The 17,453-nt window shown below is 30.1% G+C and overlaps 1 protein-coding gene across 3 annotated transcripts in view; it reads left to right on the forward strand.

Annotated features, from left to right (window-relative positions):
* Positions 1 to 17,453, forward strand: part of Hsepi (D-glucuronyl C5-epimerase) — a 289,844-nt gene that overhangs the window by 230,572 nt on the left and 41,819 nt on the right. For all 3 annotated transcript variants that reach the window (XM_075381564.1, XM_075381566.1, XM_075381565.1), the window contains 4 exons: positions 436 to 666; positions 1,862 to 2,031; positions 5,717 to 5,860; positions 12,349 to 12,536. In XM_075381564.1, coding sequence (XP_075237679.1) covers positions 436 to 666; positions 1,862 to 2,031; positions 5,717 to 5,860; positions 12,349 to 12,536 — 733 coding nt within the window. The remainder of the gene's footprint in view (positions 1 to 435; positions 667 to 1,861; positions 2,032 to 5,716; positions 5,861 to 12,348; positions 12,537 to 17,453) is intronic.

Below are 17,453 nucleotides of genomic sequence, written 5' to 3' on the forward strand. Positions count from 1 at the left end.
AAGGGAGATGATTGAAAAGCTCCTATTTAACTGTTCAAATAAATTCCTTACAGTCTATGCGAGTGGAGTTTTACTTTTAGAATGACACTTAGTGCAATATCATAGCGCTTTTATTATAAACACAATACAATGATAATTGATCTTGGTGATGCCGTGTTTTTCATCTTGCAAAAAATGAATCAAACCGCACATCCCACAGTTGTTGTGAACTACACATGGTCTGTGTTTCTTGGACAGACTACATCACAGGTGGATACAAAATGAGATTTAAGATCAATGCTTACATTGTGCTTATGTTTCTGTGCTTATATTATGCTCCTACAGCAATAGGTTTGTTTTCCTCAGTATAACATGTGTCTGTCTTCAAATAGTCCTCATAAATATATTTAATATAATTTTAAAAATCGTTTAAGTAATAATTAATTCTATTTTTAGGTGTACCTGTTTCAACACAATGGGAAAGTCAAGGTTATTATTATCCGACACAAATTGCACAGTTTGGTTTATCACATTATAGTAAAAATTTAACCGAACCGGAACCTAGACGTAAAATACTTGAAGACGGTTTTGTCATTAAACCTACATGGGTTGTGCCACATGGTGGTTCTATGACTAGAAGTTTTGATCAGCAATCTTCATCTTATGTCCTTAATTATCATACCACGGGTTTGTATATTTATCATTATTATTCTTATTTTCTTCTATGTTAAATTATTATTAGCCTAGGGGGTTAATGAAGATCATAGTTATTCTATCCTTCACACATATTTCTTGTTCAAATGTGAAATCGCAGAAATCATGTGAATTTTTTTTTATCATGTAAAGAGTTCTGTAAATCCTGTAGTCTTTTTTTTTAATATTCTTGTAATCAATCACTTAACAAACACATACGTTCTGTTTCAGTCTTTCTAACATTTATAAAGAGTTAACGTTAATTGGAATCTTAAATTATAATAAAATTAAAATTAATATAAATTTATTTTATAAACATTGTATTAAATAATATTGAAGTGTAAAATTATAGTGATATCCTTAAAATTATATAAAATAATATTGAAGTAAAATAAAACTACAGTCTAATCTAAAAAATATTTATTTACTTTATTTCTTAAGCAATCAGCACACAGTATACAAGAAATTAGCTGAGCAATGGAAATGTGAGGCAAGAGTTGTACACTTCTTTCCACCAAGTAACAGTCATTAGGTAAAGTCATTTTCAGGTTTTTTTTAATATACTTTAACCATCTTCATTTTATTCAAATTAAAGGTCTTACTTTGTTGAATTTTAAGATTTCCTGTAGTATACACTTTCTGTGAAGATTCTTTGTACATTATTTTTTGGTGTTGTACTCTGATGTCCAAGGAATTGTAGAGATTGGATGGATGTCTACTGCTTAGAAGAGGCCTTGAAGTAATATTTTAGTATATTTGTTTGTTTCACAGTAACATGTTTTTTTTAGTAGATTGTCTCTTTTTATTATTCATCCCTTAATTTTATTTTTTCCCCAGGGGTATTTTCTGCGGAAACCCACTGGATCTCTACTTTTATAGTTCAGCAGAATGGCTCTGCCCTTAACCTATCATGAACTCTGTTCAGAATCCAATCTGCAACTGAATTAATTAATAAATTTATATAAACGGTTCTGTATTTGTGTAGCCTGCATTTTACTGTTAATCTCCTGAGTATGAGTAATCTTCCATCCTCAGATATTTAAAATTTTTAACAATGTTTTTTCTTTGCTCCTTTCAATTTTTGATTTTTCTGTAGGCGTAAACCTTTATTTGTGGCTATTAAATCTAGAAATAAGAAAAATATTTTCATTTTATATTAAATACAATCGAGTTGATTATATTGTTGCAGAAACTGGACTAATTTTACGTATGGAACATGTCTTGGATTTTGTTTTGAGCGCCGATTTAAAATTATCAACTAATGATAATAGTTCGTTAATCGTAATATTACAAAATAGAGAGAAAAAAGACTCGTGGTCATTACATTACACTTGTTCTAATCGACTTATATATGCAAAAGTAAGTTATTATTTCATCAGAATTGATAGTTTTAAACTACTTAATTATTTATAAATGTAATTGTTCAGAATTTCAGGTACAGATCATTTTATTGTCATTGTATTCACAGATTGCTCTTAGGTAAGGAAATCCATGAAGATCTCATCAGATATTTCTGTTACAAGATTTCATTCAGGGGCCAATTTTGTTTAAATAAATCTTTGCACGATTACGTTTTTAAATTATTGACACTTTATAACTAAATAAAGGCCACTCTACCAGTCTCTATGAAGGCCTTTCATCCAGAAATCTCAGGTTCAAATCTGAGGGTCAGGCTGGCACTTTTTTATATGCTACAAAATTTCCATTTTCAAAATCAAACGCTGCTTATATTCAAGCTTTGAGCTTATATGGTGAATTAATTCATTGAATTAAAAAAAGATGCAAAATTAATCTCTTATCTGTTTATTTTTTTTACAGAAGTGGATGTTATCTTGCTCTATTTTTTTTTTTTGTGTGTAATGTATGTATTTGGACTAATAATGGTGTAATTTAAAAACAATATTTTTACATGCAAAACATATTTTATTACACACATACCAACACACATGCACGTGTGCGCACACACACACACACACACATGCAATATTCTCAGAATTTATATACAGAATATTTATGCAATTAATTTTTTACATTTACCTACACACAACATTTTTTTGATAATTATACACTTATGTACTGATATATTTATAGTATTTCGCGATATGAGAAATATAGCGCTCTACCATAAATAAACAACTCCCTACTCCAGCTGATTATGATCAAATACACATGAAAATCCCTCACTTTACAATGTATTAAAATTAACAAAAAGATTAATTAAAATTAACAAAATTAATCTTTGTGGTACTACTAAAAAAAAAAAAAAATATGTAAAATGAGAGACTATTATATCAGAGAACGAATAAAACCAGACAAAAGGTGGATGTTGCAATATTCCGACAAAGACCCTAATTGTGCACATCGGCCATGTTGGAATATTCCATTAAAGACTGGAATGGGTTAAGAAAAAAATGGGTGACATATCCAAATGTATGATGCTAAACTACCTTGATCAGAGGAAATACTTACTTTTTGGGTTGATCATTTCATTCCTCTTCCCTACCCGTTTCCTTATCCCTGATTATTTCTTCCTATACAAGTGCTGTGATAGTTGGGTAGGCCAACCTGAATCCAGCTGTAATATCTGGTAATCGACTTGGTAACCACTTCTTTAGTGAATCTTAGTGTGGTAGTACGCATTAAGTACTGTCTAAGGACTCTTTTTTTCTTATCCTAGTATTGTACAAGAAAGCCAAACTGTTATCTGAAATTGTTGTTGATGGTTTTTACAGCCATGTAGGAGTGCTCTACAAAAAAAGATAATTTAAACTAGTGTTGACTAAGTAATTCTAAGCAACATTGATTAAACTTTCTATATGTGTGTGTGTGTGTGTGTGTGTGTGTGTGTGTGTGTGTGTGTGTGTGTGTGTGTGTGTGTGTGTGTGTGTGTGTGTGTGTGTGTGTGTGTGTGTGTGTGTGTGTGTGTGTGTGTGTGTGTGTGTGTGTGTGTGTGTGTGTGTGTGTGCGCGCGCGCACATGCACATGCATGTTTACATTATATATATATATATATATATATATATATATATATATAGAGAGAGAGAGAGAGAGAGAGAGAGAGAGAGAAGATATTTATTTATATTATGGGGAAACCCCTCTTAGTTAGAAACAGTTAAAAAGTAATTTATTCTTCATAACATTTTAAACAGTTTTTCAGTTAATTTTTACTTTTCCTGTTATTTTTATTCTATTTATAACAGTGGGTGCATATTTGTCAAAATTATGGTAATATTTAAAGAAAAAGTAAATAATCCTTTTATATAAAATAAGTGAAAGCAAAAACCATATGATTTCTGATTACAGAATTGCCTAGTTTCAGTGATAATTGCAGTTGTGTTTACAGGCTATGTAGTTATGCTGTATTTCAGTATTTGTGATCAGAGAGTTGATGTAATGAAAAAAGAAGAGGAATGCAGTACAGCTATTGTTTCAGATAAATGTTTTCATTAGTTTAAACATTTATTTTTCAGTAGTGATTACTGCTCTTCTCTGTGTTTAGTGTCACTAGTTAAACGGTTGTTGCTCTTAAGCAACAACCGATGATATAGACAACAACAACAGATGATATAGACAACTTAAGTGTTATTGTGGATGCAAACATCATCGAAACCTTAACCTAGTGAAATATCTAGATGTAATATTTACAATATATAATTATGTAGTTAACTAATTAATGGTTTTATGATGAAACGCTTACTTCTGTTGTACAATATAGACTGAGCAAAGTAATGTCAAAAGTTCTGTTTTTAAACCACAAATTAAATTTACTTTTAAGGAATAAATTTTTCCTCAATATCATCTTCATAACCGGTAGACCGGTTGATAGACATTTATATAATTGAACTTTTATTGTCTGTATATTTATGTAAAATTCTTTTGTTCACCACATAAATCAACTACTGACCATGTTCAACACTTTTCTTAACATCCATTTACTTCCTGCCAGTAGTTATTAAATCTCTCACCAGTCTTTTTCATGAAATCTTATCACTAATTTTTTTGTTCTGGAGCTTGTAGAAATCCTCCTTTCTAAGATTTCTTTTACTTTTTCTGGATTAATTACCAGTTTTGTAAGACTGGAATTTCTGTACTGCTTTTTTTAAGTCTTTCTTAACTTTATCACAGTATGTTCTTAGTTTTTTTTCTAGTTGAAAAAAGGATGTTTTCTTGGGAATTCAATCACTCATTGAAAGCCAATCTCCTCTCATATATTATTTCTGGTATAGTTTTTTATGGAAGCATATGTGGGTGCATGCGTGTGGGTGGGTGTGTGCATGTGTATGTGTATAATAAGTAGGTCATCCTTTATAAAGCCAAATATGTTCTTTAAAAATCTCCTTTTTTCTCTTGGATTCCTTGGAAACGGTCCATGTTGAGATCACGCAGTGTAAAACACTTCTGGGCAAATCATTTTATTCAAATATATTAATTTTATATTTATAAAGACAGTTGTTTTATAACGATGATAAACCGATCCATTTTGTTTGCTCGAATTCTTAGAGCTATCTTTTCTTGGTGATTCTGTTATATAGTTTCTATGAGGTACTTAATTGTAATACGTTTTCTATTTTTTCATACTTGGAGTCTTCTATTGTGTTTTCCATAAGATATTTGTAAGCCTGTTCTTTCGCCTGTTTCTTGTAATATTTTAATTGTTTTGTGGATACAAGTATTTGGAATCATCCGACAAGATTACCAAATCATTTGCGAAGGCAGTAGTCAATAAACAGGAAAGCATCTTCCTATACCAACTATGAAGAAAATACAACTGAAAAGTATTGGTAAGAGCCCATCACCATAACTTACTCTTGATTTTATGGAAAAAAGATTAGTAATTTCACCTAAAAATTTAACTGTAGAAAATACATTAATGTTTCTCTGATTATATTTCTGGTATTATTATTTACACCCAAAGTTCTTTATTGAATTTTATATTTACTTTGTATTTGTAAATGATGTATTAAGATGTAATTTTTAGGTTTGCCATTGGGTATACTTTCTAAGTATTGAATTCTTAAAAATAAATAATAATCTCTTTTTAAAGGATGAAGATATATATCACGGTATGGACTGTGATCAAGATAATATGTCGTGGCATAGAATTACTAGAGATCTATTGATTGATTTACAGAAAGGATTACTTTATCAAAATAAACCCCGTAGAAAATTATCAAGATCAAAATTTAAGGTAATTTGTTTTTTTTTTAACTATTTATAATTTACTATCGATACATTTAATAGTAATTGTTTAGTATTGTGTGTATCTCATCATGCTGAAATTTTTTTTGTTTTCTAGTTCAGATGATACTGTAATATGCATGTATTCATCTTTTGTGAAAATAAATATTATGACCAACAGACACATTATTGCATGATTGGACATCCATAAAATCTGTACACTATAAGTGACAGGCAAACTCACGGAAAAGAATAAACAACAACAAAAAGAATGTTGCAAACAGCTTTTGAAATGTTATTGTGACAAGGGAAAATACTTCCTTTTCAATATTTTGACAAAGCTTGAGAACGTCTTTATGACCCAGAAGAAAAAAATAACAGAGCGTATAATATGGTTTGCCACAATCAAAAAAATTCAAAACATTTTTTGGCCTCAGCAAAACAATTCCTTGACAGTGTTCTGGGATTACACATGTGTGTACTGATTACGTGGAAGGCAGACCGAATATAAATTCTGGCGACACATAGAGATGTTAAAAAACTTTAGCTCTACAGAGCTAAACACTCTGCAGCATGAAAATGGTTGGTCTCGCACTTTGCATGCAATCTCTGAGGCTCTCGTGAAGTTAAAACTTGAATCTATTTCGCTTCTTCATACTCACCAGATTTGGTGCCCTGTGATTTTCACTTCTTTCCACAATTAAAGAGGGATATTAAGGGCAATCATTTTACCAAGGATAATGAACTGAAGGATGCAGTGAGGTTGTTGATCATAGCAAGACTGCCAACATTCTGTGTTGGCAAAATGACAAACATGGTTTGCCATTGGAAAAAATGTATAGCTGTACGCTGACTAAATGAAAAAATAGATTTAAATTTTTGTTGCAAATATAATGTACTACTTATAATGTCATATTTGTTTCTTTTGATATCTCTTTTCATTTGCAAATAATTAGCAACTGTGCATTACATTTCAGCAACCTCTCTTTTGTTCTGCGTACACAGAGATTAATTTTTTTTTTGTCAATACATACTGCAATGATGTATGTATATGAATGAAATATAATTATAACAATTTTCCAGAACTGAATATCATACATGTTACTTTGGAAGAATATTTAGAAATTATGATATTTTAATGGTCGAGTAATTATTGTATTGTTTGCTTTAATGAACACTTTTTATTTCATAAAATATAATAATAATAATTATAACAATAATCTATTTATATATTTATGTAAACTAATTTTTGGTTTCTCATCCTAATTTAAACGTACATTATTCTTTTATTAATTTTTATTTTATTAAACAAAGAATCATGTGAAATGATTTCTATTTTCTAAAATTTACAATGAGTTATCCAAGTGGTCATCACAATCAATGAACAAAAAACAAGGCCTTATACAGATTGAAACTATATAGTAAAAGTTAGTTTAGTTAATATTTTCTCCTCAAATGGGTGAAAACTGTACAATAACCTGGTAATGGTTATAATAATAATTGTAAAAAAAAAACAGTAATAATAATAATAATAATAATAATAATAGGAATAAGAAAACTATTTCATGATGTAATAAATTAAAAAAGATTTCTAATGGTCCTAAAAAATATAAGATATGATGGAAAAGGAAACCCTGCTATTATAGATTAAACAAAGATAGATGTATGAACATTATTATTAAATAATATACCAAACTATGGTTTATCATACTAATCTAATTTTAAAAGCCTTAAATTAACTTATCATAACATGATAAAATTGATTTGTTAACAAAAAATCCAAATTTGTAGTAACATTTTTATAGGTTCATTATTTTATTTATTATTGTAAAATTCTGACAAAAAATAAAAAAAAGCCAACTAACGATTAATTTTCTTAGCAAATGCAAGAAAGTTACGTGATACTCCTATTTAGGAGGAAAATTAAGTGGAACATTAAAGTATGTAAGAATCTTTCATGTAAATCGATCCATTCTGTCAAGGAGATAGTTCCATGCTACCAATTTGGAGATATCAAGCAAATACATCCTTCATAATTTCTCAATATTAAAATTGGATTTTTTGGTTAGAAGGAATCATGAAACTTTAAGCTTTGCAATAACCTTGACTTGCAAATAATATACTTGCCCTTATATAGTATAGTTATATGGTTGAAGGACAGAGAGACTACCACTCTGCCTCATAGACTGGCAGAGTGGTGCACACACACATAAACATACATTCACAGTGAGAGTGATGGGGAAGGGAAAGGAGGGAGAAATATAGCAATTATGAATAAACAAATACCATATTAAATTAAAAAATCAATTAACTTAACTCTTAGATACTAATAATGAAGAAAAACACTTATCTGATCAAAAAACAACTTTCTTCAGTAATATTAATTTTTTCTTAGAAAAAAATTTACGTAAAAATTAATTGTATTGTAAATTGTACCTTTTTGAATGTTTTGTTTTGTATGCATAAAAAGCATTTATAACTCTGCTCTACCCTTCACGAATCGATGGAATAATAATAATTTATAGGCATAGTAGTAGTAAGCAGGAAATTTCAATCTCTACCTTTAATCTGTGACCAGAGCAACAAATATGTTTATAAAATTTTGATTGCTAATTAATTAATTCAATAGTATTTTATAATTAATTATACACATAGAACTTACCATAATCAGAATATATGAGGTGAGATACATTTTGTGTAAGAAAAAACATTTTTTTCTTTTAAAATTTGTATATGTATTTATTGTTGTTTGTTAATTAAAAAAACAAAAAAACAAATGGCTATAGAAAAATTATTATTTATTCAGTTATATTGAAACTAACTCTACTTTTCAACATAATCCCAGGTTACATTTAGGCTCTTCGTCTTCATTCTGTGAGCTTTCTTGCTTTAGTAGTATAAAATTGTACACCGCAATGTCAGCTATATCTGTACTACATTCTTGCTAAATTCAGTGTAATGCAAAAACTCTTTGAGAGGAACAAAAAAAAATCTGATTGTGCAAGTTCAGGACAGCACATCAAGGTGAACATAGCAACGCTTTCCAGCTCAACCGACTTTTGAATAGCTTCCTGTGTCTTTTGACCAAAAGCATCATGCAAAAGAATTACTACACCTTTTGATAGAGAACCAGGACGTTTCCTCCTTTTTGCGGATTTTATTTTATCTTCTAGCACGTTACAATAGTTTTCGCTGTTGATTGTACAATGTTCTTCCAAGTATTCATAATAAATTAGGCCTTTATAGATCCGAAATACCGTTAGCATCACTTTACCTGCTGATAACTAGGTTTTGATTTTCTTCTGACGAGCCAATTCAGATGTTTCCATTCCAGACTTTGAGATTCAGATTCTAGCTCAAAATGATGGTTCCCAGTTTCAGCAAAAGTTATTATGTGATATAAAAATCATTATCTTTAGCTAAATTATACAAATGTGAATTTGGGTGTCAACAATTACCCAAATTTTTATGCACCTTCCCTTGCGAATAAAGTAATACGATTTTGAATGCATCAATCAAAACTTTCACCAATCATCTAGTACAACGAAAATCAGTTATACTTGTTCTGCCTGATTTAAACTGTTCGACCCACTTACAACAATTTTCACGGTTGAATATCTTTTTACAATACTTTTTTTAATATCTGCAAATGAATTTTAGCCGGTTATACACCTTCACAAAATAAAAATCTTTTCACCGCATACTGTTCTTTTACAGTATATGGAGAAAGTAGGCTGAAGCGGAACCTACATTTTGAAATAAACAAAACATATTATAATGAAAATCTTTTTCATACAGCTGGGGGTGCCAACTTGAACGTCAGACAGTTTCAATTTATTCTATTAAATAGATTTTCTGCTGTTTCCATTCATCTCTAATTACAGTGATAGAAAAAAAAAAATTTTTAATGTTTCTCTAAGCATGATACCATTTCTTGAATTGCTTTTTTGCATACATTATAGATTTGTAAATAAAATTTTTTTATCACCCTTAGTTTTAAATAAATACGCTTCAAAAAAAATTATGGGAAAATATAGTTAAAATCTGTAAAATTTATAATTTTGCATGGCCATACCTGTGTTAGAATGATTTCGCTGATACTTTTCTTTTATAAATAGCCTCAGGTACATCCTAAATTAATATCCACCATTAATCAGCTAGCATGGTATTCAATTTTCCTTTATAGTGTCTTTCCATCATCAAAATGTCTTGGTGGAAATGTTCACTGTGTTTGTCACTTACATCTCCAAGGTTGCCTGGGAAAAAATCCAGATGTCAGTGAAGCAAAAGTGATGTAAAGTGAAGTGAGTGATGTAAATGTATTTTCAAAGACATATTGTATCCCATAGCTCTGTATGATATAAGAAGTTGATTAACAATATCTTGGTAATTATCAGATTTTTGTTTGCCGAGAAAATTTTTGCAAACGTCTTTAAATGAAGCCCAAGCTGCACTTTCTACATTATTTAACATTGAGCTAATTATCTTTGACCAACTCTCTTATTTGAGTACCAACAAATATTCCTTCTGTAATTTTTTCCTTCACTTACATTCAGAAATTTCTGCCTGATGTGCAAAAATCTGGGACTATCCTTTTTCATTGCTTTTATAAAATTTTTCATTAGCCCTAGCTTGATATGGCAAGAGGGTAAAAATATTTTGTTGGGTTCAACTAAGGGCTCATAAATAATATTTTTCCCATTTGGAGTTAAGTTGTCTCGTTTCTTCCACTTTTTGGTAACATAATGTTTATCCCTAGTTTGGCTGTCCCATTCGCAAAGAAAACACATGTACTTAGTATAGCTTAAGTACATGCCTAACAAAATAGCTATAACTTTCAGATCACCACATATGTTTCAGATATGTTCTTTATAATTTATTTTTTCAAGCACATCTTTCATCACATCATATGTCTCTTTCAAATTAATACCATAAGCGATCAGTCTCAAAGAATATTTGTTACTGTTGTGTAGTAGAACCTTTTTTAAACTATATTTGGACGAATTTATGAAAAGCCACCAGTCCTCAGGTTTATGAACTTGTCCTATGTGCAACATAAGCTCATCAATATTTGTGCAATAAACCAAATTATTTTCATCAATAAAGTACTGAGAAAGTTCTTTTTGTCAGCTTTGAAAGCCCAAAATTTTTTTGAAGTTAATTTCAACCTTGCAGTCTTGATCCTAACAGTTCAGTTTGATTTTTTGATAAATTTAAATCCCTAACCATGTCATTTAATTCATCTCCTGATATAAGTTGCGGTTTATTGGAAGATAATTCAAAATCAAAATCATTGTTGTCTTCTTCAGTACTGCCTGATTCTTCATCGCTGCTTTTGAAACATATATTCACAGGCAGCTCAGGAACTGGAATAATTTCACTGTAAGGTACAAGCCTGATTGCAGATTGCAATGAAGCAGATTTTTTAGAAATTCCAGACACACTTAATACAAAAGTAACAATCGGTTAAATGATCCTTTGGACACGCCAAACCATAGGTACATCAAATGGTAAAGCCTTCCGTGTACCTTTCAGCTATCCTCTTAAATATACAGAACAATTATTGCATACTATATGACGAGCCCATATCTTATCCTGATCATCAATTTTACACTGAAAGTACAAATGATATGCTTTTTTAATTAAAGGTGTAATGTTTTTTCTATTTGTTTTATGGTAAACTAACCACAAACATAACAAACATCACTTACACAATTTCAAGGCATTATGACACTGCACTGTTAACAAACTTAAGACAGCAATAAAACTGAACAAAATCACTTCATTTCTAAATACAGTGCTTAATACAAACAGCACAGCTGTGTTTTCAGATACATGTTTTGACCTGTGCAGACATGATTAATCTTGTCCATGAAGGCTCACTTTTTAGTATTAGATATAATGTCATAATATGTCACTATGATATGATTTAATTCTTTGCCTAGTATTGTTTATTTATAGCTTATGTTAACAAAGTTAAACAATAGAAAATGAGCTACCAAAATACAATATAGAAGCTAACTAAAGTACAGTAGTACTAAATATACGTTGACAAATTAAAAAGTCCTTTAATTAAAATTTAAAAATTTTTCAAAAATGGGGGTTGATAGAAAGATTCTGAGATATTCATTTTCAGCATAAAAAATCAGATTAAAATTGTGTATCACATGTTAGGAAACAAAAATTATATTTATCAGTGTTATTAAATGACCCTTGATGCATAGAATTCTTTTCTATACAAAATTTGTTTTGCCTACTTAATTTTATTGTTCTCTTGAAGTACAAACATTTATGTAGTTGTGATTATGTCCACTTTTTAAAACTTCTACTTTATAGAAATTTGAATTATTCTAATTTAGAAGATTATCAAACCTTAAAAATAAGTATACTACATATGAAAATATTACTTTTTTATATAACTAATCATAATTAGATTTTAATAGTCACATTATATATTTATGTTTATTTTTAATTATTAATTTTTGAAATTATTTTTAGGTAACAACTATCATACTAGAAGGTTCAGGACAATTAGATAATCTAACGTTATCATCTAGCGAACATCTTGCACATTTTTATGCTGCTGCGCAATGGTTTGTCGCTAATCAAGATGTCGATACTGGCGGTTGGGCTAATTCAGTTAAACGTCGTGGTGCACCAGGCATGCATGACTTACTACCTGGATGGTATGTTTTGTTTTAATTTTTTTAAAAACTAAAAAAAAATTAAATTACAATTTTATTTATTAAGAATGGAAGCATCATGTTGTCAGTTATTAGCATTCAACTGTAATAAGTTCTGTTATAATACCGACAAAAAATCTTTAAGGAATCTTTTTTTTAATATTTTGTTTTGGTGTAGTTATGCTTAATGTTACTTAAATTTAATAAAATCAGATTATTTTTTTTTTTTATGAAACTTTTGTTTTTATTACCTTCTTAATGTAATGATGTATAAAAATTAGCAGAAGGTTTTGTTCTCGTAAAAATTTGTAATTCTATTTTGAAATTGATTTTTGTCAGTGATTATTAACATACATATTCTAATTAGTGAATACATATGGACAAAATTTGATAAAAGACAATTATAATGGTTGTTTTCATTCTTGTTATTTGAACTTTGAATTATTATTTATTATAATAAAGTAATGTCACTTTTATACTATTATAAAATTTCTGTCCCTCCACCAGTTTAGAGAGCCTTTCATCCACCTCTATGTTACCTTACTATTAATAATTAGTCACAACCATTTTATAAAGATATTCTTTTTGATATTAATTAAAATTAGCACTTAAATTACCAAATACTCCTCCGCTCTATATAATGGCTTTTTATATTAAAAAACATTTCAAAAATTCTAAATTACACTGGCCAACAAAGATTTTTTTTAAATGTTTCCTTCATTTCACGAGCCAAATCTTACTAATTTTGGGTTGAGAAAAATTAATATAACAAAAAAAAAATTTATTAGCTCTAGTTTCTGTGATATACAATAGGTGGAAGTTTTTATTTTAATGGATTAAAAGAAAACGATAAATTTTAATTACATATACCAACAACATAGAAAGTCCATTTTACGTTTGTTACATTTTGACAGTTCTTAATTGATGGAAGAATACCTGGGAGTTGTTTGGGTCTGAAGAGAATCATGTGGTGGGTTCATGAGATCGTTGTCTTCTGGCTTTCCTCTTGCAAGTGAGCTCCAGAGCATACCTACACACAGACCAGCAGTAATCCGCAAGCATTACTTCATTCCAATGGCCCTGATATCTTTGTTCCATTACAGTATTATCCTGAAAGAATCTTTCTTTGTGTTTATCAATGACAACTCCACAACTAGGAGAGAAAAAGCCCAGGTATGAGTGAAGAAAATGGATTTTAAGGGACTTGTTGAATACGACTTGATGCTATTTTTGCAGAAGTATTGTTACCAACTGACTGTAGTTTTCATCTTTTTTGTTGCCTAACAATCCATGAATGACTTCCTTTAAGACTTCCCAAGCTTCCTCTTCTTTCCCCTCCAAAATTCAGTCAAATGCAGGATCCTTTATATGTTGTCAAATTTGTGGTCAAACAAAAATACCTTTCTTAACTTTTGCATTATTTAATGTAGGAAATTTGTCTCTTAAGGTCTGTCCATCTTGATTCATACTTTTGACAAAATTTTTCATCAAACCAAGCTTTATATGCAGGAGTGGAAGAAGAACACCTTTTACCGAGAAGCTCGGCAACAACATTTTTATTACTAGAGTTAAGATTTCTTGCAGGCTAGTCTGCTAGAATATAATGTGATTTCCTATCCCTACTGTCCCACATACATAAAAAGTAGCAGTATTTAGCGTATCTCAGTCGCATTCCTAAGAGTACAGCGATGACTTTTAGAACGCCACAGATTTTTCTCTTGTGTTCAGCATATTTAATGTCAGTCTAGGAGAATTGCTATGTTTGCATAAGTCTCCTTCATGTGGACTGCATGACCAATAGGTACAGAAGGAAGATAGATGGTTGCTGTTGTAAGTAATACAGCTTTCAAACTAAGCTTGGAGGAGTCTATGAATAGCCTCCAATCAGTTGGATCATGATTCACATTCAGAAATTTCATCACATCGCAGCAAAGAACAAGATTGTTTTTCTGTTCAAAAAAAGAAAGCAGATCCCTATGATGACGATGTCTGTACTGTGAGTCCCTGACATCACAGTGGAGAAGATTCCATTGCTGTAGTCTTGATCCTAGAAGTTCTGACTTCTCCTTCGACAAATAAAGGTCTTGAATGAGAGCACTCAACTCTGCTTGACTCAATCTATGTGGTTATTATCTTTTTCGTCAAAATCAGAGTTGTGGGATGTGGAAAGTTGTTGGGTTTTTCACCTTCCACACTGTCTTCATTTTCTACTTCAAGCTCATAATTTTGGGATGGAATAGGAACTGGTAAACTATCTGAATGTGGCATAGGTCGAATAGCTGATGGAAGATTAGGGTATTGAACTGTTCCTCTTTTCTTCAATGACAATCCTGCCTTCATAGTTGGAGTCAAGCAGAAATAGCAGTTATCTGTATGGTTTGTATGCTCCTGCCACGTCACGATAAAGATAAGAAAAGGAGTGTAGAAAATAAATTAAAGAATCTTCAGTATATGTGAGCTAAGGTACTCTGGAATGTGGTCATTTTTTCTAAATTTATCTAAGTAATTTTCCTAGATTTAGGTATAAAAATAATATAAATGTCAAAATGAAGCCGGCTGTATATTTACATTACTATGTAAAAATTCAGCACTAAATCGTGATTGGTTTCTGAGCAAAACAGTAAAGTACTCTAATCTACCTTATGTATGGGTTACTTGCTTTCTGACATTTAGATTTTGGGTTTTCCTGAGTCTTAGCATATCTAGTAAGGTGTATTAAAAAATTAAAGTTGATCAAGTAATTGCTCAGAATTACCCAGTCACTCTGCGCAATTTGCACTTAATTAAAAAAAAAATGTAAATACTAACACAGCTTTGATTACATAAAATTTGCTCCCACTTTTGTGGGAGTTACGTACCTAAGCCCATTACCTACCATAATAATCTACATACATTGTTATGTTTACTACTACCATTAATCTAATTTTTTTTCTCACCTAAATCATTTTCAACACATTTTTTTATACAAAATTTTGTTTAAAGTTCTCTAAATTATAAAAAAATTACACCTCATAACATATCAAAATGATTTTTCAAAAATAACGACATAGGTAAATAAAATACAGTAGATGCCGCTTATTAGAATCATTTTTGTACATAACAAAAGTGAGTCAATAAAGTGGCTGATTCAATTAAGCGCTTAAGGTCATTATCCTATATGCTTACGAAGCTAATCTAATATATTATGTAAAAAGGTCGTAAGACGTAATGTACGCAGTTTAATGACTACGTGTATTAGGTACAGTATTAATTTAGATATGATATTCAGATAAATTAATCTAATATTGAAAAAACAAAAAGAAAAACTTTCTTTACTGTCATGTGTTTTTGTTTTGGTCAATCTATTAAGTACAGTACTGTATTATAAAAAGATACGGTACAAATACTAAAACATGGAGAATACTGTAAAATGTAAATTTATAATAAAGTTTTATCCAATTAAAAAAAAACAAATACGTATAGACTAAACAAACTTTAGTTATTCTGTAAATCCATGTAACCACTTTTACTTTTTTGAAGTAAATTTTTTTTATAATGTTCCAAGGCATCATTTTCTACTTTATAAAAATAACAGAATTATAAAAATCGTGTAATTCCACATTTCTCCATAGAACTGATAACGCATCGGTTATTTCTTTTAACGATGGTGCTTGCAGCTGAACTTCCTCTGTTTCTTCAATCTCATCCTCTTCCAGCCCTTCATCATAATTTCTGACACAATTTTATCATCCGTAACAGGAGCACAAACAGGAATGCCCTCATCAATAGAGAGCCACTGATTAATTTCATTACCCGCATTTTCAGTTGAACTTATCGGCACAATATCATCAGATTCAATAAAACAAGGTTTTTTGAAGCAGTTTTGAATGGTTTCAATTTTTAATTCATTCCAGGCTTTGTATAATATTTGAGTAGCATCTAAAAGTATAATCTTTTTTGCTTTATCATTTGCAGTCTTCTCACACTCGGCTTTCATTTGAATTATCTATCAACCTCTTCATATATTTTCTATACAAAACATTCAAACTTTTTACAATTCTGTGATTTAAGGGCTGTATTAAAACCGTTGTATTTGATGGTGAAAAAAATAATTTATGTTTTTAAATTATAAGCTCGCTGATGTACAAGCTGTATAATAGTCTAATATTAAATCTACTTTTTCTTTTCTGACTGATTAATTACTCACATTCCATTTTATTAAAAACTGAGAAAACAAGTCAGATGTCATCCATGCAATTTTTTTGAATTATAGTTAAGGAAACATCTAGGATTTTTTGAATTACCTATAACTAGGCATTCTTTTTTATCACTTCCACTTGTGCTGCAAGCGAGAAGAATTGTCATGCGGTCTTCTGTTTTTAACCACCTGACTTGTCAATTTTTTTAAAACATAATGAAAAATCAGGAAATGCTCTGAAATACAACCCTAGTTTATTGCAATTGTAGATATAATCAGGTTTGAAGTTTTTTAAAATTTCAGGAATGTAGTAGTTCTTACTTATCATCTGCAGCAGGTCGATCCAATTTTTCACTGAATGATTTCTTGTAAACAATATTATTATTTCTCTCTGAGAGCAAACCATCTGTCGATTGAAATCATGAACACCAAATTTTTCTGCAAATTGTTTTACTTTTACCATTAAGATTCCATGACTGATGGGAATATTTTCTTGCCTCAGTGAACTGCTTCAGTTTTCAACATTTTCATTCTTACCATCGGATTTCCTCTTTATGTTCACATTATCATTTAGGTTGACTGCAGCCTCCAATTCCGTTTGGCTTGTAACGATATGAGAAAGTGGAGTCTGAGAAAGTCCCAGTGTCATTGCAGCTTCTTGTTGACTAGATTTAGGAAGATTATTATATTTTTATAAATTTTTTTTTTTCACATAAATTGAAATCCTTACATTAATGTGACAC

Source organism: Lycorma delicatula, chromosome 13 (genome assembly GCF_047948215.1).
Source record: "Lycorma delicatula isolate Av1 chromosome 13, ASM4794821v1, whole genome shotgun sequence".
NCBI lineage: Eukaryota > Metazoa > Arthropoda > Insecta > Hemiptera > Fulgoridae > Lycorma > Lycorma delicatula.